This window comes from Mesocricetus auratus, unplaced genomic scaffold, assembly GCF_017639785.1.
Source record: "Mesocricetus auratus isolate SY011 unplaced genomic scaffold, BCM_Maur_2.0 Super-Scaffold_100013, whole genome shotgun sequence".
NCBI classification, from domain to species: domain Eukaryota; kingdom Metazoa; phylum Chordata; class Mammalia; order Rodentia; family Cricetidae; genus Mesocricetus; species Mesocricetus auratus.
Window position 1 is genome coordinate 47,012,889 of NW_024429196.1, and position 23,392 is coordinate 47,036,280.

General features: G+C 45.3%; 1 protein-coding gene across 5 annotated transcripts in view; it reads left to right on the top strand.

Moving 5' to 3' along the window:
- Ripor2 (RHO family interacting cell polarization regulator 2) overlaps positions 1-23,392 on the top strand; it is a 110,805-nt gene that overhangs the window by 53,707 nt on the left and 33,706 nt on the right. For all 5 annotated transcript variants that reach the window (XM_040755719.1, XM_040755721.1, XM_040755722.1 and 2 more), the window contains exons 2-9: positions 4,410-4,536; positions 6,058-6,213; positions 7,355-7,433; positions 9,073-9,096; positions 10,199-10,252; positions 11,512-11,661; positions 14,289-14,352; positions 21,984-22,027. In XM_040755719.1, coding sequence (XP_040611653.1) covers positions 4,410-4,536; positions 6,058-6,213; positions 7,355-7,433; positions 9,073-9,096; positions 10,199-10,252; positions 11,512-11,661; positions 14,289-14,352; positions 21,984-22,027 — 698 coding nt within the window. The remainder of the gene's footprint in view (positions 1-4,409; positions 4,537-6,057; positions 6,214-7,354; positions 7,434-9,072; positions 9,097-10,198; positions 10,253-11,511; positions 11,662-14,288; positions 14,353-21,983; positions 22,028-23,392) is intronic.

A 23,392-nucleotide genomic window follows, 5' to 3' on the forward strand; every position in this document is an offset into this window, starting at 1 on the left:
TGGTCACTTTTCTTCTTGTTGTGGCCAAATACCTAACACAGCAACTTACAGAAGTTTGGTAGTTGCTGGTTTGTAGTTCAAAGAAATTCAGTTCATCACAGCGGGAAGAGGCATAATGACAGGTCCCAGGGATCTGGTGTCTGGAAGCAAAAAGTAAAAGGAAGAGGAGAGTCAAGCTATCAAATCCCAAGGTCCTCTCCTAGTGACCCACTTCCTCCGATGAAATGCCACCTCCTACAAATTCAACAATCTCCCAATAGAGTGCCACCAACTGGAGACAAAGTTTCAAAAACATTGGTCTGTAGGGAACATATCACATTCAAATTGCCAGAATAGTCATGGAGTGACCAAAAAAATGCTCAGTGATGCAGAGTTGCAAGGTCATTTCCACGTACTACAGGCTGTAGAAGCTGGAAGCAGCATAGCAAAGAACTGTCACCTAGCCAGGCGCTGGTGGTGCACATCTGTATCCCAGCATTGGGGGTCAGGTGCAGAAAGGGGCAGGAGTTCTCAGTCAGCCTCCACTACATAGCAAGTTTGAGGCCCTCTCTCAAAAACAGAGAAAAAAGATTTGTCACCCTTCTGAGTCTGGAGACCTGCAGAGTTGGGGGAAGGTGTTTTGTACACTCCCCTCTGGTCAGTTGTGCCCCACCCTGTAAAATCCACTAGTTCAATTCTCTAAGAGTTTGCCTCACAAGTGAGTGTGTGTGTGTGTGTCTGTCTGTCTGTCTGTCTGTCTGCCTGCCTGCCTGCCTGCCTGTCTTACAGGGAACTGATGGAAGGATAGAGATTTCAACATAAAGCACCTCTCCAATTCTTTCCTGGTAGATAATGATCATTGCTAGAACGGATGAGATGAGTTGAAGTTATACTCCCTCACCCAGCCATGCTCCTAATAGTCACCTATTCCCCACAGGAAGCTAGTAAAACGTTTCCAAGTAATGTTTCATCTTCTAACACATATATACCCTAAAATCCTGCACAAACATCTGTTCTTAGATGTTTTCATACCCAGAGAGGAGAAGCAAGCAGATTGCAGTCTGGGACACAGGTTTTGTAATGTAGTATTTCATTCACCTAATATGACACCAGAATTGTGCAGACAGGAGCTCAAAACTGAATAACAAGCATGGTAGACAATAATCCCTGCATTCAGGGGACTGAGGCCAAGCCTGGCCAGCCTGAGTTATATAGCAACACCCAGCCCCAATGTAAATAAATGAATATAAAATAAAAATAAAAGGAAGAATAAAATTTAAGAAGACATTTGAATATGTTCAATTGTAGTGTTCTTCTAGGTTTTACGTTTTCCCCAACATGACAGTTTTTCCTCTGCTCTCTTGTTCTCCTTTTTTTTTGTTTCAAGTCTATCATAAGTGCAAATGATCGCATAATGGAATTTCTAAAGCAGTATCTTTCCAACTCTGCTCAACATCAAAATCACCTGAGGGGCCTTTTGAACAGCTGTATAAACAGGTCATTGCCTGTATTAATTATCCTAAAATGCCTGAGGCTTGGAGCCAGGCCACTGTAGCCTAATCTACTGTTGTAAAGAATAAGAGAGAGACAAAAATTAAAAATTTTTTTAATTCAAACTTCAGCACACTTCTGTGCTAGCACACAGGAGCAAAGGTGGCAAGTTCATCCCAAGTATAAGACCAGCCTTCTCTGTGCAGCAAGTTACAAGTATAAGACCAGCCTTCTCTATGCAGCAAGTTCATCACAAGTATAAGACCAGCTTCTCTATGCAACAAGTTCCAGGTCAGTTAGTACTGCAGGGTGAGACCCTGCCTAAGGCTAAGGTAGGAGAATTCCTGAGTTCAAAGTCAGCCTGGGCAGCTTAGTGAGTTCCGAGAGAGTTCAGGCTACATTGTGCGACTCTATCTCAAAACACTCACACGATAAGGAAACAACAAAATACATACATATAACTTTTAGGAAGTGTGAGGTCAAATATTTTAAACAGCTTTAGAGCTTATTGTTCATGTTTACTCAGGTGTCTATGCTTCATTAGACATGTTGAACAATTTACAAAATGAGACACAATACTAATAAGATTTATCATTAGACCTGTTGAACAATTTATAAAATGAGACACAGTATTAATAAGATTCATCATTAGACCTGCTGAACAATTTACAAAATGAGACACAGTATTAATAAGATTCTTCAAGTTGTGGCTGCAGAGAAGACTCAGATGTTAAGATCACTGGCTGCTTTTCCAGAAGGCCTGAGTTCAATTCCCAGCATCCCACTTGGCAGTTCACAAGCATATGTAACTCCAGTTACAGATCCATCTTCTGGCCTCAGCTAGCACTTTGAGCTTGTGGTGCACAGACATTTTTGCAGGCAAAAGAACCATACACATAAAATAATAGCATGAAATTTAAGAAATTTGTGAAGTTAAGACTTAATGAGATAAGGGTTTGGCTGTCAAATCATTGACTACAGGAGTGGGAGTGTAGCTCAGTGGTAGAACCCCTGTCTAGCAAGTGGGAGGCCCTGGGTTCAATCCCTAGCACCAAGGGAAAACAAACATAAACCAATGGAGTGAGGAAAGAACACAAGCCATAATGCCTTCTTGATGATTCTTAGAAGTTTGCAGATGACATCACGCTGTGTGGGCCGGCTCTGCGAGCCTAAGGACCCTCAGTGAAATGTAGACAGAAACCTAAGGGCCAGAGAGAGCAATTGTGGGAACTTGCTGAGGAATTCAAGAAACTGGGCTTCTCTGTGGAGTAATGAGGGTCAGCTTCATCTTGCCTAGTCACTGAGCACAGCCCATTACCTTTACAGATTTCTATGTCATTACATTTAAAAGTCTAGAATATCCCTTCTGTCTTTGGTTCTTATAAGGTTGTTGTCCCATCCCACGGAAAAGCCAGCTTACTTTTCATCCCCAGACTGACTTTCCAGTGAGTGAGCACCTTGTCCCCAGCAACAAGGCACATTTTCCCCAGAGGGGTAGAGATTTATAGCCCTGTGACAGTGTGGAGGGCAGTCTGCTCTCTGAGGGTTTAGCTTTTCTCTCTTTCTCCTAGGTCCCTTAAAGAACAATGGGTGATGCTAATTGGTGTGTGTCTACCTTGGGAGGTTTCAGTGTGGACACTCACCTATTCCTGCTAGCTCTGCCCCTGCCTGGGCTGATGTCACCTGCTGAGACAATGGTATATGCTTTGATTGACTATGGGTAGGGTTACCTCACAGTTCTAGGACAGTCCCTTGGGGGAAGAACCTTGGGCCTCTGTCCAGCTGAAGTTGTGTTTTGACACTGCGCCTTGGTCTGTCACAGGGAATCTTCACAAAGCCAAACAAACAACTGAAGAAAGGTTCAAAAGGATCCAGGCCTCCTACCTCTCCTGCCTTCTTATCTAACCCAGGTTATCACTTCCTTTGTGAGCACTCCTTCTACCCTTTCTTACTTGCCCAGCCAACTTAGTGACACAGTCTCATCTATCAAAATAAGAAGAGAAGGGGGAGAGAGTTTAAATAAGTTCATCTTTAAAGAAACCTCATAATTTCAGCCTTACACATAAAATCCCATCTGTAGGCCTGACCATGTTTTGAATTTCAGGTTGTTGGACTATCTGAAATTTTGATGGTGGCTCATTTGTGCAGTGTTGTTGTTGTAGCTGAATGGACTGAAGCATCACAAATGTAACCTTGGCTGAACCTGAGAAAGAAGGGGGTGTAAGAGGAAGAAGAAGAAGGAATGGAAGAAAAAGAAGAGAAAGAAGAAGAGAGAAGGAAGGGGGAGGGGGATGAAGGGAAGAAGGAAGGAAGGAAGGAAGGAAGGAAGGAAGGAAGGAAGAAAGGAAAGAAGGGAGAGTGGGCCCTCCTAAGGAAACATATGTCACTTGGGAAGACGGGGAATGTCTCAGCCAGTAAGTGTGCAGGCTTGAGGATAAAGTCCAGTTGTCAGCAACCACATAAACTCTCAGAAGGCATAGCAGCTGGGCTATAATTCCAACACTATGAAGCTGAAAATGGGGGATCCCTGGAGCAAGCTAGCTAAGTCAACAAGCCATATTGTCAATTCTGCATTCGGTTGAGAGACTCTGCCACAATGAGTAAGATGAACACTATCTGGAAGGATTCCTACAGTCACCTTAAGTGTCCACATGTATATGCACACGTGCCCATATACATGCAAACACACATAAACACATGTGCATCATATACACTACCCCTCCAAAGGAAACCTAAGTGGCAGTAACTTGTGTGAACATATTTATTTTGGTATAAGTGGATGAGTATCGTTTTAGGAGAATCTCAGAAGCATTTCATGGCCCTCAGGACCAGGACCTCGTGAATCACTTCCACCCTGTCCCGCCTCTAGATGTCGACAAGCTCAGTGTTTCTGTGTGAACCTGCCTGACAGTCACCATGGTCTTCCATCTGTCTTACAGGACTGCCAACCAGACTCCCAGAAATCATGCTGGTGGGATCCCAATCCTTCTCGCCTGGAGGGCCCAATGGCATCATCCGGAGCCAGTCCTTCGCAGGCTTTAGCGGCCTGCAGGAAAGGCGATCCAGGCAAGTGCTGGGTGCTCCTCCTGGGATGCAGCAGAAAGAGGCAGGAGCTGATGTGTGTGCCTCACCAACGTGCATGTGTATGGTAGTTAATGTCCTCTTCACCGAAAACATAACTCACCCAGAGCTAAGTGCAACCATCTTATCACTTAGAATTTCTTGTGCAAAGATATGTGTATGTAAATGGCTGGCTCATCCTTGCTATTATGAGCGGTCATGTCCTCGCTTTTGGGGACAGGACCGATCAGAGTTATAGTTTAGGAGATGGTTTTTAATGTGGATATGAGAGGGAGTACAGCCAGAGGCATCAGGAAGAGTCCAAAGCTTGGAGAGAAAGTAGTACACTGAGCATGGCCAGCAGACTGGACTGGCCAATGGGGTGGGTGTGTGGTGGGGGGAGTGAGAGAGGAGGCCAAGAAAGGAAGAAGGCCAAGAAAATACGTGGCTGCAACGGCAGGGTTATATAGGAATCAGACACCAGGGGAAAGAAAGCCCATGACCTGAAAAAGTTTAGCCCTGGAAGCGGTGAGAAGAGCCAGGGTGCCAGCATGGACTCTGTAGCAGGTACTTGCCTTGCCATACTGAGAGAGCCTGGAGGCAAGCATGCACTTTGGTATGCTAATAGGTACCAGAGTTAGCCAGGGACCTAAGAGTGTGGACTCCCTCCTGCCTCACTTCCAACCCCGAACACTTTCCATTACCTTCCTGTTTTTGGTATGAAAGTGGGCAGTGAGTGAAGACTATGCCTCACAGAATGACTCTGGGGATTTGGGAAATTAGGCCCTACTTTCCCTGGAATCGCCTCTTCTCATAGAACCAAGGAAGTACAGAGAGTGAGTGGATAACATGCAAGGAAACTCATCTTCGGTTTGTTTGATGGGGGATGCTCGCTTTCCAAGGGAGCTCCAGGTTTGAAGACAGACTCTGTCTAAAAAAATAATATGAAGAATGATAAAGAGCAATACCCAAAAGTCAGCGTCTGGCTTCCATACACATGTGTACACACATGTGCACACACATGCACTAGCACCTGCACATACACACACAGATCCCACATGCGGAAAAACGGAATTAAATAATTAAAGAAAATAAGTGATACTCCAAGGAGAGCTCTGAGTACAAGGTACACGTGTTTTTGTTCAATGCCCTAGAAAATTAGCTGAGGTATAAGTTTGTATCTCATATTATGCAAAAAAAAATTTTTCCTTTTGGTTTGATATAGCTTCTACCTGTTCATTGTTTCCACCTGGAACATTTATTCCTGGCTCACTCTGAGCTAGACTACAAGAGCGCCCTCAAAAGACATACAACTCAAAGCTAGGCTGTGCCACAGGGTAGCCTCTGCACAGCGAAACTTTCAACAAATATCAAGAAAGAAAACGTGGTCAGCTGGGATCTGTAGCTGTCCAGGGTCATGTTACCTTCATCTGGGGCACTAGGATGGAGGCGAGAAGATTTAAAAGGCGTTTCCCTGGTGGGTCTTTTTGATGTCTGAGACTCACAGTCTCCTTTCTCTTTCTTTAGGTGTAACTCCTTCATTGAAAATGCCTCTGCCCTCAAGAAGCCTCAGGCCAAGCTGAAGAAAATGCACAATTTAGGGCACAAAAATAACAACACTCCCAAAGAGCCTCAGCCAAAGAGAGTGGAGGAGGTCTACAGGGCCTTGAAAAAGGGACTTGAGTAAGAACAATAGACTTGACAATGCACTTTGGGCATTTTTCCTTCCTAAAATAACCCCTTTCTTTCCTAAAAGCTAGTAGTCTTAGGAAATCAGTTCTGAAAACAGCTATGTGTACCTCTGCTATTTTATTCTTTTGTTTGGTTTTGAGGCAGAGCCTCATGTGGCTCAGGCTGACCTTGAACTCCCTATGTAGACAACGATGACCTTGTAATTCTGACTCCATCTCCACCTGTAAAGTGCTGGGATTACAGAAGAAAAACACATACCAGCATACTTCGCTGGGTATTTCCTTCCTGTTCTATAATTGAAGCAGCTTCTAATAAGTCTCCCAGATGGGAGACGGTTGGGATTGCATGTTGTATCCATGACCCTGAAACAGGCTTGACACAGTGATGTGTTTATAGTGTCCATGTGTATATTGTTAAGTGAAGTCCAATCCCTGCTGCACTAGAGATTGCTAAGGAAGGGTTCTGAGCCTGGTGTGGTGGATCCCAACTGTAATTCTACCCAGCACTCAGGAGGCAACGGCAGGAGGATCATCAAAAGGTCAAAGTCAGCCTGGATAGCATAGTATACAACCTGCCTCAAACATACACACATGCAAACATGCCGTAAAGGATTCTGAAACCATCCTGAATGGGCTATAAAAACAGTTTGTCCAAAAGAAAACTTGCCTAGCATTTAGTAAGGCACTTGCAGTCACTACAAGGTGACAAAACTGTGTGACCTAAGTCCTGCCTGGCCTTTCCTACCCAGTTTTCCTTTCTGGATTTTCATCCTCACAGGGACACTCCCTGCTCCCCCCCCCCCATCTCTCTCCCTCTCTTCAAACTAGACAAGATCAGACATAACTGTTAGTTCTTTCAAAATGCTCCCCAGTCACAGAGCAAAGGTTTGATTCTTTTGCCAAGAGGAGAGAGAGGCAGGGTCTCACTCTGTAACCCAGGCTAGCCTGGGAGTTACTGTACAGCCCAGGCTGACCTAGAATATGTATCAGTCCTGCTTCAGTCTCCCGTGTACTGAGATTATAGGTGTGACTGACTGAGATTCCTATTCTTAACCCGTCTCAGAAGGCAAAGGTCAGCAACTGCTCAGATCCCTCTAGAAGTGAGAGCTCACCATGATGTCTTATGTTTGCAGCGAGTACCTGGAGTTTCACCAGACGGAGCTGGACAAGTTGACCGCTCAGTTAAAAGATATGAAAAGAAACTCTCGCCTGGTAGGTCTCCCTGGCCATGAGGATGCTAACACAAGGGGGGGGGGGTTCCACTCCTAGCTTACCAGAGGTGGAGGGGAGGGGAGGGGAGGGGAAGAGAAGAGAAGGGAAGGGAGATCAGGGGAGGGGAGGAATGCTTAACAAAGCTGTGTTTGGAAGGAAGACGATTGGAGCACGGTGCCTCACAGCTGTAACCCAGCAAGAAGAAGGCTGAGGCAGGAAGATAGCCAGCCTGGGCTACACTATAGGGAGACCTTGTCTCACAAAAAGCCAACAATAATAATAAAAGGAAAAAGATTATTGTCTTTTAAATGCTTTATTCTTAACACTTCTGAGTATGTGCTATGTGTTCATATAGATATACTTCATAGTGAAATAAAGATGATAAAGATGGTTTTCGGAAACTCCCCTAAGTGGGGCTGGAGAGATGGCTCAGTGGTTAAGACCCCTGGCTGCTCTTCCAGAAGTTCTGAGTTCAATTCCCAGCACCTATACGGCAGCTCTGATCCAGTGACCTCTTCTGGTGTACAGGCATATACATGCAAACATAGCACTCGTATATATAAAATACATAAACAAATCTTTAAGAAAAGAAAACTCTACGTAATATAACAAAATAATACGTTGCTGTTTTCCCAGCAGCACCTTAGTACATTCAGGATTCAGAAACAAGAATATTTATTTGCTCTACCTCCCACTTGTAAATATGGGTCAATGTCCTAGTTTGCTTCCCATTATTATGATAAACACCATAGGCAAACACAACTTGCAGAAGAATTTATTTCAGTTTACAGACTATATTCCATCGTAGAGAGAGGTCAGGCAGGAACCTGGAAGCAAGAACGGAAGCAGAGACCACGGGGGAACACTGCTTTGCTGTCTTCCTCCTCGCGTCTGGCTCAGCCTGCTTTCTTACAGTACTCAGGACCACGTGTTCGAGAGTGGCACCGCCCACAACGGGCAGGACCCTCCCACACCACAGACTTGCCTACATCCAACCTGATGGCGTTTTTGTTTTTTGTTTTTTGTTTTCTCAATTGACGACCCGCTTCTCAGATGACCCTGGATTGTGTCAAAAACTAACCAGCTCAGCCAGTGGCAGCAGTCAGGGAAGCAGGGAAGCAGGTCGCTAAGGCCAGAGCGAAAGCGCCTTTGAGCCCCATGAGAATCCATGCTGGATGGAGAATGCTGTATTCTGATGAGTTTGTGAGGACCGACTTTGCTGCTACCAAAGTGTTACTTATTGCACCTTAACCTTTCAAGGCAGCACAAAAACCGCCAGGCTAATCTGCGTAGGTAGGCCTGGCAGCTGTGTGAGAACGTGTGTTTATCTTCCGCTTCACTGGCAGACAGACTTTGCTGGGTTTTTCTTATGAGCCCTTACAGTTAGTTGCCTGCCGAGAGGCCGCAAGCATGGGGTGCAGTCATAGAATCACAGAGGTGAGGCGATGCTGGCTTGAGGGTACTCCAAGTAACCCAGAGTTCTACTCAGTAAAATCAGATACCAGAAAATCCAGCAGAGTTTCATGGGGCTGTGATTCCTTCACAGGCAATGTAGAAATGTGAGCTGCACCGCTTACTAAAATGGACTGCATTTCTGAGGAGGATGTGTATTAACCAGGGGCTCTTCTTTTCATTTCAGGGTGTGCTGTATGACCTAGACAAGGTAGGCTATCATTCTTTGTTGGGGTGCTGCTGGAAGTGAAACTCTGCACTTTGAGCAGATGTCAGTAAGAGACCCTTGGGGAGACAGTACGATTCCAGATAAAGGATGGTTTTCTCATCTTGGGCAGAAAAACACCTTTGGGGGGGGGCGTTACGAGATGAGAATGAACACTAGGCACTGCAGAGTCAAAGGGCATTTGACTGGAGGGGAAGCACGGCCTCCTGGTTGTGTGTTTGCTCTGGTTTCTGTGAGCCTGGAACTTGGATTTAGAGGTCCTTACCATGTGGTCTTTAAGTAGTAGCCGCCATTTCCATAAAATATGAGACATCTCTGATTGGAAAATGTCACAATTGTTTATGTGCCACTAAAATATATACTTTTCCACCATATATTCCATATGTAATATAATGCTTCAAAAATAAAAATAGAAAATAGAAAATTAGTACACTTAAATCTAGTTTTTTTCATATAATATATACATTCTTATTGACAAAATTCTTTCAGGCCTTTTAGAACTGAGATTTTTGTGTCTTCCTTTCTAGTTGTGTACAATGTGATTCTCCATGCCATTCTATATACATAGCTTTATTTAAATGCCAAATTATGGCATAGTCTCTGTGAAGATACTTTAAGGGACAATTAAGCCAAATGTATGTTACAACAATATTTATAACTCATGGGACTGGCATTAGCATCTGTGTCTGTGAGCCCAAACCCATGGCTGTCTCCCACAATGGGCAAATAACAATTATAAAATGTACCCCAGTTTCACACACAATTCAATGTGCAAAAAGCTCCATTTAAAACACAAAAAATGAGATTGCTCTACCAGAAATCAAAAGGATTTACCATCTTCGTGTTAAACCTGGGATGACCATAATTAGTTCAAGCTTATCTCTCAAGATAGTGTCTTGAAAATATTTTCAAAATTAACTTTAGAACAACCCTAAAATAGTGACCAAGGTGGGAGGAAAGAGGAAGTAGTAAGTACTGTATTTCCGGTACTTGTGTACAGGACATGCTAATGAAATTACTTTCACAAGCCTAATCTATTGTACTGCAAATGACTGCTCTTTCTTCAAGCTTCTCCTTTTAATTCCAGCAAATTAAAACGATTGAGAGGTACATGCGACGCCTGGAGTTTCACATTAGTAAGGTAAGCAATGCTGCTGTTGTCTTTGCTTCTGTGTTTCTGCTCTTAGTTACTGCCCAGTGTACACCCACCCTGAGTCTAGCACGGGTCCAGTGAGTCGTCAGCTAACAGATACCTAAACTGAACACAGAAATGAAAGCCTTCGGGATGGAGAGAAGGCTCAGTGATTAAGAGCACTGACTGTTCTTGCAGAGGACCCAGGTTCAGTTCCCAGCCACCACATGACAGCTCACAACCAATTGTAACTCCAGTCCCAGGGGATCCCACATCTTCCTCTGACTTCCATGTGTACCAGGCATGAATGTGGTACACAGACATACATGCAAGCAAAACACCCATTCACATAAAACATAAATAAATAAAATCCAAAAGAAAGAGAAGAATTAAGCTAGGAAGGGTGGGAGGGAGGAAGGTGGGGAGAAATAAGAATGTAAAGTCTGATCATTTGTTGCTGTTGGGACTGCACTTTGAAAATAAATTTGAACAAATTAATTTCATTTTCTTTGCTATTGATCCATGACTTCACAAAATTGTTTTCAGTAAATAACTCATTTTTCAATATTTATTCCCAGGGCTAGAGATCTATCTCAGTGGTTAAGAGCAGATGTTGCTCTTGCAGAATTCAGTCCTCAGCACCCACCTCCCTTGGCTCACAACTACCTATAACTCTAGCTCCAGAAGATCTGATGCCCTCTTATGGCTTCCAAGGGCACCTGCGCTCAAGTACACCAAGTACACATACCCACACATAGATACACACAGTATATAGGCACGTAATTAAGAATTAAAAACAAAGAAGCAAACAAAAAGCCTTACTCCAGGCCTACAGAAATGGTTCTGTGGTTAAGATTGTTTCACAATCACTCAATCACGAGGAATGGGGTTTGGAACCCAGCACCCATGCCAAAAGCTGGGTATCCCTAAAATGCCTGTAACCCAAGTTCCAAGATAGGAGGGTGGCTGGGGCTTGCTGGCCTTGAGTTTAGCTGAGAAAACCTGAGCTATACATTCAAGGGAGAACTCTGAACACAAGCATGTATGTAATTTAGAAACAGGATCCGAGCAAAATCTGCTTTGAAGCAAACAAACAAATGTGCTCCGTAGTGCTGAAAGTAAGTGACTGGTCTAACGGAATGACCCTTGGTAGGACTCTGCTTCTTGAGAACAGAAAGACAGTGTGTCTTTAAGGGCATGACAAGGGCCTGTGGGACTTCTCCCAAGTGTGACGGTTATTTATCTCTTTCCTGTTTGGGTTCCAACAGGTAGATGAGCTTTATGAAGCCTATTGTATCCAACGGCGCCTCCAAGATGGTGCCAGCAAAATGAAGCAAGCATTTGCAGCGTCCCCTGCCAGCAAGGCTGCCCGGGAGAGTCTGTCGGAGATCAACCGCAGCTATAAGGAGTACACAGAGGTAATCCCTACCGACTCTGTTCATGGATGGATCTGACCTGTTAGTCACTGCCAGAAAAAAAGGCGAGCAGCAGCACACAAACACATTCCATACTCTAGAAAATACACACAAATGCGGCCAGGTCTGCCGGCACAGGCCTGTAAACCCAGCTACTCAGGAAGTGGGGAATTGCACTTGAGGGGAATTGCAAGTTCAAGGCTAACTTGGGCTACGGAGTGAGTTCAAAGCCATTTGAGACTGTGGCTCAAAATGCAAACAAGAAAAAAGAAAAAAAGTGCTGGGAAAGTAGGTCAGCAGTAGAGCATTTATTTACCTGAGTCTCTTCCCCTAGTACGGGTGAGGGAGGACTACAAGCAAGCCAGACAATGGTGGAATTGTGTAAACTGAGCCATGATGCCTAACATGCCATCATTAAATCCACTTCCAAATACTGTGGTGTGCCCTGAAGGAAGAGTAAACCCCAGGTTGAGATGTCTAGCCCAAGTATGGTATTGATATAGGTATATATCCTGCCTACAGTTTTGTTTTGTTATTGTTTTTTGTTTGTTTGCTTGTTTTTTTGATGTGTATATGAGAAATTTTTATCCAAGATAAAGAACCATGAACAGAAATGTATCTTCCTGTTTTCTGATGGTCCCTGGGGCCCAAGCATCAAACTGGGAGGTTTTCACCCCTCTAGGGATCACCTAACACTAATGCATGCCCTTGATGAACAGGCTGAATTATTAAAGCAGCACGTCTCACTGTCCCTGGAGACTTTCTTCAGAGATCAGATGTCACCCGTGAGGTCATGGCTCAAGCAGGGCCTGGTGAACAATTCACAGAGCAAGTCTCTGCTTCAGGGTGGATCCCTTTATGCTCCAACCACAGGGCTGCCCATTGTCTGAACCAAGCCTTGCTCTTTTCATGATTTAACATTAGGCTCTTCTTTGCCTAAATCCCCCTTTTCAGAAGAATATGTTTAATTCATAAAATAAGCTGGGCATAGTGTAATCTCAACACTCAGAGGTTAAAACAGGAGATTTGCTGCATAGTGACTACCAAACCAGCTAGGTCTGCACAGCAAGAACTTGTCTCAGATAAATAAATAAGGGCTATGGAGATAGCTCTGTCATTAAAGTGATTTCTGAGAGGACCCTAGATCCCCTGCAACTAGAGTTACAGGTGGTTATGGGTCACAGTGTAGATGCTGGGAACCGAACTTGGATACTCTGGCAGAACAGCCTTGCTCTCAACCACTGAGCCAACTCTCCAACCCTATGACCTGCTTTTTGAGCACATCAGAATTACAGGATCCAGCAACAGCCCTAATAAGTACTCCAGTTTCAAAGCAGTGAAAATCATAAGTGATTTTATCACACCATAATCACAGCAGCAAGTCTCAGAGTATTTTCCTATATGTAACGGTGTTCAGCCCTGGTTGTGTTCCAACTGTGGGTGACTTCAGCTGTTAACCTAGTGGGCCCTGAGTTCTTGAGACAATAGTAGCCGTCCCAACATGTCTGATGACACATCTGGAATGTCTAGCAACTGTTCTCTTGCAGAAAGGCCTCAGGCTCTGAGGAAGCTGAGATTTTGTTTTCAAAGCTTTCAAGCTCCTTTGAGCTTAGACCTGAGGAAATGCTTTGCCTTCCCAGCTTTGCTAAGCTCTCTGAAGTACTGAGAACTTCTGACAAGAGAGGTAAGGGCATTCTCTCGGTGTCCCACAAGAGTGAAGGTGCTGAGCAGAACAAAGAAACAAATAAGAAGCCTCAGGCCTTCCTAATGCTACCTGATGCTTGTGCCTGCCCGCGTTCACTGAGTGGCCTCGCTTTCGTCAGAAAGACCACTTACACAGGCTGAGCCTCAGTGAAGCTGGCCATGAGGAAGGCGCTTGCAGAAGCAGTGGACACTGCAGCTTACTACAGTATGGAGGCTTCCAAATCTTGGCCCAACTGAGCTGCAGGAGACCCTCACTAGGGACAGACTGGGGCTGTGGCACTTTAAGTTTGCCTCTAATTGCTCTCATTAGGTCATCAAATACTGAGGCAGTAGAATGGGTGTAGTTAGGCATTGTAACCTTCAGCCTCTCATTCCTTTAGCACTACAGTGAGGAGGGGACCCCTACTAGACTCACGGGGTCATCCTGGGACTTCATGACATCACATTAGGAAGTCTGCCTCACTTGAGCAGAACTGAACTCCTGTGCTCTCCCCCTCCCCGTGTGTGTGTGTATGTGTGTGTGTGTGTATGTGTGTGTGTGTATGTGGTATAATACATGTTGTTATGAAACAGGCATACGCTATAGAATGGCTGACCCAGTTTGTTTAACATGGAGCATGGATCTCTTCCTATGTGATTTGTATGGCTTATTCCCTATCACAATACTTCTTTTTGTACAGTCCATCCTTATGAAACATCCCATATTCTCTATTTGTCTGACTCTTTTGGTATCATTTAACCTGTTCATCTAAGCCCCAGCTATCCTGTGCACTGGAAGCCTTGCTTAGCTGCGTCTCAGGGGCTGTCCTGTGTATTCATGGCCAACAGGAAAATGCCTTTTGTTCATGATGTCACTATTGAAATGCCTTGTGCTTAGCTGTAGTGGGGCATGGTGGATCTAACACCATCTCCTATGCTCTTTGCAGAACATGTGCACCATTGAAGCAGAGCTGGAGAGTCTGCTGGGAGAATTCTCCATCAAGATGAAAGGTAATCTTTCCTTGTTTAGAGAGAGAGGAAGGAGCCATCTTCACAGTGCTTCCTGAGAAGGATGCTATTTGTGTTTTCCTTGCTGAGACATAGGGTCACCCACACTCAGCCCTTCCACTCATGTTGGTGTTTCTGATGAGTCTCTTCTTGAGTCTTGCCTTCACATTTGAAATGGTGTTTATTGTAGGACTATGTCAAACAGGCACAAGAATAGACTAAGCGAAACAGCAAACCCTCACAATCTGTCCTGAAGATTCAGTAATCACATTTGCTACATTTTCTCTCCCCTTTGATGAAGTAGAAAACTCCAGAGGAGTAAAACCCAAGTATGTCAGCCAGTGCCTGTAAACTTCAGTGAACAGGTCTGAAAGAATAGGGCCATCTTCTTATGTAACCACAGTGTCCTGTTGTCCCATTGTCACATCTAACAAAATTAACAAGCCTTTGTCATTAACCTGGTTCACTGCAGATATCCCCAGCTGTCTCAAAAGTGCTTCCTACAGTTGCTTTGCTTCAATTAGAACCCATACAAGGTCCATGTGTTATAACTAGCTGTCAGACAGATTCCCTTTAATCTAAAACAAAACCCCTGTTCTACATTCTAGACTTGCCTGTTGGTTTTTTCCCATTGTCATTTATTCATTTGTTTATTTGTCTACTTAGGATATTTCTCTTTTGTTTCTAAGACAAAATTTTTCAACATAGTTCAGGCTGGTCTCAAACTCAAGGCAATCCTCCTGCCGCAGCCTGCCAAGCACTAGGATTATAGGCCTGTATCACTATGTCTGGCTTGCTGTCACATAATCATTTCATTTGTTCCTTCTCTCCCATGTTTCTGTGAGTCTGCAATATTTAGGACAGAATGTTCAAGAAGCATCTTTGGTTTACACTACAGCATCTTCAGCATAAAAAGGAAGCCTGGTTTCAGAAAAGAGAGCTCCACCTAGATGTTGTCAGACTTACATGGCAGTGTCCACAGTGGCCGTCAGGGCTGTGGGACAGTGCCATTCAGTCCTTTTCTCTCCCATGTTTTGACCCATTTGACTGCAACTGAGCGGCCTGAGCCCCTGCAGTCCTTTCTCTCGGTTTGGTTGCTTGCTTAACAGTTTGATCCCTAGATTGCTAATGAGAGTTATTACCTTACCTACATTCTGCAACAAGCAGAGTGAAAAGGCGAGACATCCTTTCAAAGAGGCTCAGGGCCAGGCTAGAGAGATGGCATTGTAGTTAAGAACACCAGTGGTTCTTGAAGAGGACCTGGGTTTGGTCCCGGTGCCTACATGGCCGCTTACAACCACTGGCAACTCCAGTTCCACAGGATCTGATGCCCTCCTCAGGCAGCAGGCACACTTGCAGTGCACACACACACACACACACACACACACACACACACACACACGCAGCCCATGCTGGACACCTGCACCTTCCAGCTCTTTAGGTCCATTTGCTTCTGCGTGGATCTCCACCTGAGTCGGGGCTTTAAACCACTCGGGGGTCTACCCTCCCTCAGCAGTTCAAAATCTATACAGCCAGCTTGGAGGTCCTAAGGGTCTCTAAACTGTCAGGATGATTTTGTCAGCATCCAGGTTCCTTGTGGGCTAGTATACAGAGTGAAGTTACTTTGTCACTGTTGACACATGGGCTGCCCATATGCCCTGGCATGCAGGACAGCACACAGAGAGTGAGGTCACCCAGCACAACTTTGGGGAGACAGGGTTTGCTGTAATTTATGGCCTGGAGGCAAAAGTTGATCATGGCAGGGAGGGTATAAAAGAGCTCATGGCTGTGGGGGCCTGCAGCTGAGACCTCTCGAGTTTCACAGGGCCAGGAGCAGAGAAAGGACAATGCTAGTGCCCAGCTCACCTCCTTTATTGCTGCTGCTGTTGTTGTTTTAATTCAGTCCAAAACCCCAGACTGCAGGGTGTGGCCACTCACATTCAGCGTGGGTCTTACTCTCTAAATTAATGGACCCTGGAAACACCTTCACAGATGCACCCAAAGGTTAATGCATGCCTCATGGTTTCTCAGGGCCCTTCCTCCCTCCCTCCTTCCTTCCTCACTTCTTCCTTCCTCCCTCTTTCCTTCCCTCTCCCCCTCCCTCCTGCCTTTCTTCTTCCCTCCCTTTCTCTCTCCTTCCTTCCTCCCTTTCCTTCTTTTTTGACAGGGTCTCATGTAGTATTTGTTATATAGCTGAGGCTGACCTTGAACTCTTGATATTCTTTCCAGTCCCTACCCCCTAAATGCTAGGACTATAGACATCCACCATCATACCCAGTCTTCTAGGTATTTTTTATTCAAGTGATTTGGTCATGGAAATTAGCTGTCCCAGCTGCCAGTACATGGCCACCTTAATGCCACCTTATGAAGAAGTTTTAACAATTGAGCAGACACTATTAACCATTGCTCAGATGTTGATTTATGCCTAGAAAAGGGACCCCCCTTCACCATAAGACATGGGCACCCAAAAGGCTTGGTAGTGGAAAGGGACTACCCACCATCCACATGATCTACATCTCGGGCCTGGAGGTAGTAAGGAAATGATACTGAGATTCTGCCATGGGTAGAGATATCCTGGCCACCAGCAGTGAACCAGTGCCTTGGGCTGAGGCAGTGAATGCCAGAGCTGTCTGCTCTGCTCTCCCTCTGCCCAATTTACTCATCTTCTTCCTTGGTTGCACTAAACTCAATTTCTATCACTTCTAGTCTCTTAATGTAAAAAAACCTAGAAACTGAACGTGTGATTACACACACACACACACACCATCCTCTTCTCCCTTCACAAAAGAAGAACTCTCTGCTGTTAAGTCAAGAAATCCTAGATTCCCATGAGCCACTCCTGTCCATTGTGTTTGATTAGGAGACACCCCCAACCCCCACCCCTATATCTAAAACCAGCCACTTGCATCACATTGTCAGATCTGGCAACCCCTAACTTCCTCCCGACACACCCTCCCACACTTCCCTTTTGCTCAACCCCACAACTAACTACAACATGAAGGGCAGTTGTCCCGGTGATGCTGATAAAGACATAGGGGCAAGAGCTACTGAGCTATGCACACCTGCCCTTGCCTCCTCATGGCCCCTGCCCTGGATTCCACAGCCGTTTCCGTGGGGAGGGGGACCTCTGAGTAGCACATCCTCACTCAGTGGGCCTACATGGACAGTTGAACCAATCAAATGACCAGACTGCTATGGAAGCCTGAGCTCATGATAGAGAGAGGGGTTGCTGAGGGCAGAGGTCAGAGTGTCTGAGCACAAAGCCAGCTTGGGCTATGTAGTAACGTGTCTCAAAAGAAAATTGTCAAGTTTGGTGGTTCATGCCTGTAATTGCAGCACTCTTGAGGCTGAGGCAGGAGAACTGCTTTGAGTTTGAGGCCAGTCTGGGCTTCAGAGTTAGACACTGTCTCAAAAAAATATTTTCTAAAAGAGGCTTCCATTGAGGGGAGGCTTGGTGGACTGGGGGTGGAGGGAGCTTCCTAAAGTAACTTTAAAACAAATAAGCTGAAAGTCCCCCCCTGAAGGTGGGGGAGGGGCTGCCCAACGCTGACAGGAAGGGTGCTGTGACCTGCATGCTCTATCAAAATGCTGTGGGAGCTGTTTAGGCCATAAACCCCTGAGACCCCAGCTTTGGAGAACATAATTCAGGACTCCGAACCAGAATTGCAGCCTTTTACAGAAAACTGGGTTTTTTCCCCCAATTATTACCTCACCGCAAGTGAGTTCCAAGTGCACACGTGTCCAGAGGTCAATGCTAGCTAGGTGCCATGGCTTGTAGGGCAAGGCCAGCCTCTGGTGAGCTAGAAAGCTGCCCATAGAACAGGAAGGTCTGTGTTAAGACACGCAGCTGCCAGGTACTTGGCAATTCACCTTAAAGTAGGAGGTAACACTCTTAGGAAGGTCATGGCAGAACTGGAAAACAATGGAGGACTTATATGACAAAACCATGTCTAAGCAAAGGAAGTCAGTGGCTCAGGAAGCCAGGGTGGGTAACTGTGTGACTGTACAGTCGTGTGGCTGTGTAGCATGTGGCTCTATAGCTGCGAGGCTCTACAGCTGTGTGTCTGTATAATCAGCAACTTTTCTCCACCGTGATAAACGCTCCTAAGGCAGCAGCTAACTTAAGGGGAAAGGATTCATTGTGGCTTACGGTTTGGGGGAATTCAGTCCACTGTGGGAGGGGGAGCTGTGGTAGCTGGAGGGACTTGCAGCTGAGACAAGGGTTTGTTCACATCCAGTTGGATCAGGAAGCAAAGTGGGGGGCTGGAAGCCAGCGGGCTATAAACCTTAAGACTCCCCCTCCAGTGTCTGATTCCCTCCAGTTAGTTCCCAATTCTTGAAAACTCCATGACCTCTCAAAACAGAACTGAATGTTCAAACGCAAGCCTGGGGATATTTCATATTCATATAGTCACACTGGGACAGCATCCTTCCCTCCATTCAGATTGTGAAAGAGCTGTTACACTAGCAACATGGGAGCAAGTTTAAAAGATTGAAAAGACGGAAGACCCACGAGAATACATAAGTCCCCTATATAGGTATGCTATTACAGAGAACCCAGGGATGGTTCCTGGGTGGCCATAATAAAAACTTCTTAGCTGACGTACCAGTTACCATCACAGCTGAGAAAACATTGAGCTTCCTACAGCTGTAGAAATGCCAGCAGGGCGGCGGGCCAGAATTGAAAGAACCCTGCCAGGCCCCAAAGACAGGCTGTCACTGCCACTGCCCCAGCCCAGGTGCTCACTCTGTAGCCTGTACCATGAACACCATCACCTGGGGAACTTTGAGAAGCATTCCCTGGAGCTGGTTCCTCCTTACTGCTGTCACTGTCACCAGAGGATGGGAGACGCCTTGCATGGAATGCCAAGAAAATGCTTTCATTACATGGGCAGTGAGGTCTCAATTCCATCGTGGCCACAGCCTTCCCTCTCACATGAAGGTCTTCACATAGGAAATTTCTGGTAATTTTGAGAAGGGGGATGGATCGTCAAAGGACTCTCCCCCGTTTCCTCACCTTATCTAGCATGGTACATGGTCCACTTCTTTTAAGCAGTGTCCCTGTTGTCACTGCATGCGTAAACAAGTAGCAGATTAACCCCAAACTAATAATCTGCAGGTTTTCAAAGGATAAACTGGGTTTTGTTAGAGTTATCACATCAGGCTTTGGATTCATAAGAGTCAGCCTGCGATGTTTTCTTTCAGATGTATTTTTGTGGTGTGGGGAGCCTAAGCGCTCCAGAACTACTCATGAAAATAGCTTCCTCCAATTCTGCTTTTATTACAGTGAGTCCTCCTAAGTGGCTCATTAGCTTCTAATTGTTAGCCAGAGCTGGTCCTCGATGGATGGGCTCGCCCAAGAAAGGACATGCCAAGTTGGTGAATTGCTGCCATCTACTGACGAATGATGGCAAAAAGCTTCCTTGGACTTATAAATCTTATTCATAACTATGCCCATAGGCTAATGGGAAGCAGATTCGTTCATTCCAGATTCTCACAGTCTATTAATCGAGCCATTCATTGAAGGTAGAACACACAGTGTGACATCGTCCTTGTTATGTTTCATGAGTAAAATGTGGTTTGCTAGAAACACAGGCCAAAGCAGGAAGACAGCATGAACCAAGCATAGGGATCTGAGTTTGGATCTGCAGAATCCATGTAAAAAGCTGGGCATAGCGTCATGCATTTATAATCCCATCTTGGTGGCAGAGGTGGGAGTGACGGGGGCAGGGGGGAGTTGAGACAGGTAAGTGGGGTCTCTGTGATTTCTGGCCAGTCAGTCTAACCAAACAGCAACTTCCAGGTTCAGTAAGAGATCTTGTCTCAAAAACTAAGGTGGACGAATCAATCGAGAAAGACAGCATCAGTATCGGCATCGAACTCTGGCCTCCACATAAGCAGGCACACGCGTGCACATGTGTACACGCACAAGCATATACAAACACACAAGGAGCAACCTTCCAGGACTCAAAGGTTGTAAATGAAAAGCACCTGTGCTAAGTTTTTCACTGGAATTTTTGTCATAATTTTTTCCCTGAGGAAATTAAAAGGCAAATAAATATTTTCAGCCTCACACAGTAGGCTTTCAGTAAATTTCTATAGGAAGAAGGCAAAGAGTGACCAAAGCTGGAACTCCTGAGCCGCCCCAAGATGATGACCATCTATTCTGATAAGATGTTTTTGCTGCTGAACCAGACTGGTGCACAGTAGACTTCAAGGGGAGCAATCAATTTCCAAATGACTAGCAGAAGGCACAGGGGCACGAAAGCCACCTTGTGCTAGCTAGTTTTATGTCAACTTGACACTGCCTAGAGTCGTCTGAAAGGAGGGAACCTCAATTGGGAAAAATGCCTCCATAACATCCAGCTGTAGTGCATTTCTTAATTAGTGGCTGATGGAGAAGGGGCTAGGCTGTTGTGGGTGGTGCCATCCCTGGGCAGGTGGTCCTGGGTTCTATAAGAAAGCAGGCTGAGAAAGCCATGGGGAGCAAGCCAGCAAGCTGCAACCCTCTAGGGCCTCTGATTCAGCTGCTAACTCCAAGTACCTGCCCTGTTTGAGTTCCTGTCCTGACTTCCTTCAATGACAAACAGTGACACGGAAGCTTAAGCCAAATAAAACCCTTACCTCCCCAATTTGTGTTATTCATGGTGTTCATCACAACAATGGTAACCCTAACTAAGGCACCCTCTTCTGTTGAGTGTGTAGGCTGTTGGCAGTTGGTTGGTTGGGTGGATTTGGTTTGTTTTCTTTTTTAAATTTATTTTTATTTTGTGTATATTGGTGTTTTGCCTGCATGCATGTCTGTGTGAGTGTGTCACATCCTGAAGCTACAGACAATTGTGACCTGCCATGTAAGGAATAGAACCTGGGTCCTCTGGAAGAACCAACAGTGCTCTCAACCACTGAGCCATCTCTCCAGCCTCTTGGTTTGTTTTCTTAACCACCAGTTTTGTGTACATTATAGTCTATTTCTCGCAATTTCATAACCATAAACAGTGGCATCATTGTTCTGTGTAAAAAGAATGAGAAAAACAGAGCAGTGAGTGTGTTCAGTCAGATCGTGGGTGTGGGGACAAGGACTCACAAGGGAGGTATTTAGTGTCACAGATCTTGGGACAGAAGGAAAAACAAGAGGCCAGTTTATTTTCATGGGAATATTTTGGCCAGTGGAAGAATAGATCTTTCTGATCCTGCTGCCCTGATCCTGAAATCTGCCAAAGGTACACAGAGTTCTAACCACCCAACATCCTCCCCAGTCCTGGAAATCTCCCCTCCCAACCACCCTATCAAGGAATGTGCCCCTCTCTCCTTGATGGTGGAATCCCCCTACATCCCCTGCAAAGGCTATTCTCCAAAGATGGTCCCAAATCAGTTTCACATAATACTTGAGGTTTTTTGTTTGTTTTTTGTTTTTTCGAGACAGGGTTTCTCTGTATTGTTTTGGAGGCTATCCTGGAACTTACTCTGTAGACCAGGCTGGCCTGGAACTCACAGAGATCCACCTGTCTCTGCCTCCTGAGTGCTGGGATTAAAGGCGTGTGCCACCAATAGTTGAGTTTTTAACCTATGACAAATTGGGCCTCTAAAGAAGGGAAATGTGTTCTGTACCTCACAGCCCAATCTCTTGCTTACAGGTCTGGCTGGCTTTGCTCGCCTCTGTCCTGGAGATCAATACGAAGTAAGTAACATGTTGGCCTACATGTTGGCATTGGGAGCTTGAAGGGCAGGGGCTGGCTGTAGTTTTGGTTTTTGTTGTTGCTGCTGCTGCTGCTGTTTTGGTACTAGGAACTGAACCCAAAACTTTATACTTTATGCGTGCTAAGCGAATGCTCTACCTTGAACTACATTTTCAGTCAATGTTTTACTTTTTTAAAAAAGTGTGTGTATGTGTGTGTGTGTGTGTGTGTGTCTGTGTCTGCGTCTGTGTCTGCGTCTGTGTGGGTATATGGACAGGAGTGAGGGTCCTGCAGAGATCAGAGCTTGAGTTGCAGGCAGTTGTGAGCCTCCTGATGTGGGTGCAGGAACTGAACTCAGGTCCTCTGCAAAAGCAATATACACTCTTAATGGCTGAGCCATTTCTCCACCCCTACTCTTTGTTTTTGAAACAGCGTTTCATAAAGTTTCTCAGGCTAGCCTTGAACTTGTGATCCTGCTACCTCAGGATCAGCTAGGATGTCAGGCACAGACAACCAGGCCTGGGTTCAGTTATTTTTGCTTAATTTGTCTTAGCCAGTGAGAAAGTTCGGAGGTTATCGAAGAACTCCCACGTTTGGAACATGGCAGTTCCATATACTCCGTCATTACCATGAGGATGTTACTTTGCTCACGGCCAATCATAACCTTTCATCCCAAGCTCTTCTCCCAACACATAAGCCCCAGACAATCCTTAACACCTGCAAATTTAGCTTTGCCTCTTCAGCAAATGCCATCTGGTAGTCTACAGTTCATATTCTCCCAAGTGTCCCAAAATTTTACATTGTAGCCGTTTTCCTTTCTGATCCAGGATCTAATCTAGGATCATGACTGATTCAAAGTCTTATGGCTGTAAAAGAAACACAGCTACCAGGCATGTCCAGCTCACATAGCCTGTGGACTGCGTGCAGCCAAGAATATGAATGTGACCTGACACAAAATAATAATGTCAGACCTTAGGAGATAATTTTGTGTGTGTGGAAATTTTTGATAACTCAATTGCACAGTTCTTGAGTGTGAATTTTGTGTGTGACAATATCATCTGACCATGTCCACAGGCTGGACATGACCCATACCTGAGTATAGTTTTCTTTATAAAAATGTACTTATAAACAGCATGGTAACTCACACCTGAAGAGATTGTCAGTTTGAGATAGCTTGAACCTTGCTGGGTGGTGGCGGCGCACGCCTTTAATCTCAGCACTCTGGAGGCAAAGGCAGGAGGATCTCTGTGAGTTCTAGGCCAGTCTGGTCTATAAAGAGATCCAGGAAAGCCAGGGCTACACTGAGAAACACTATCTTGAAAAACCAAAAGAGAGAGAGAGCCCAAGACACATAGTAAGACTGTATC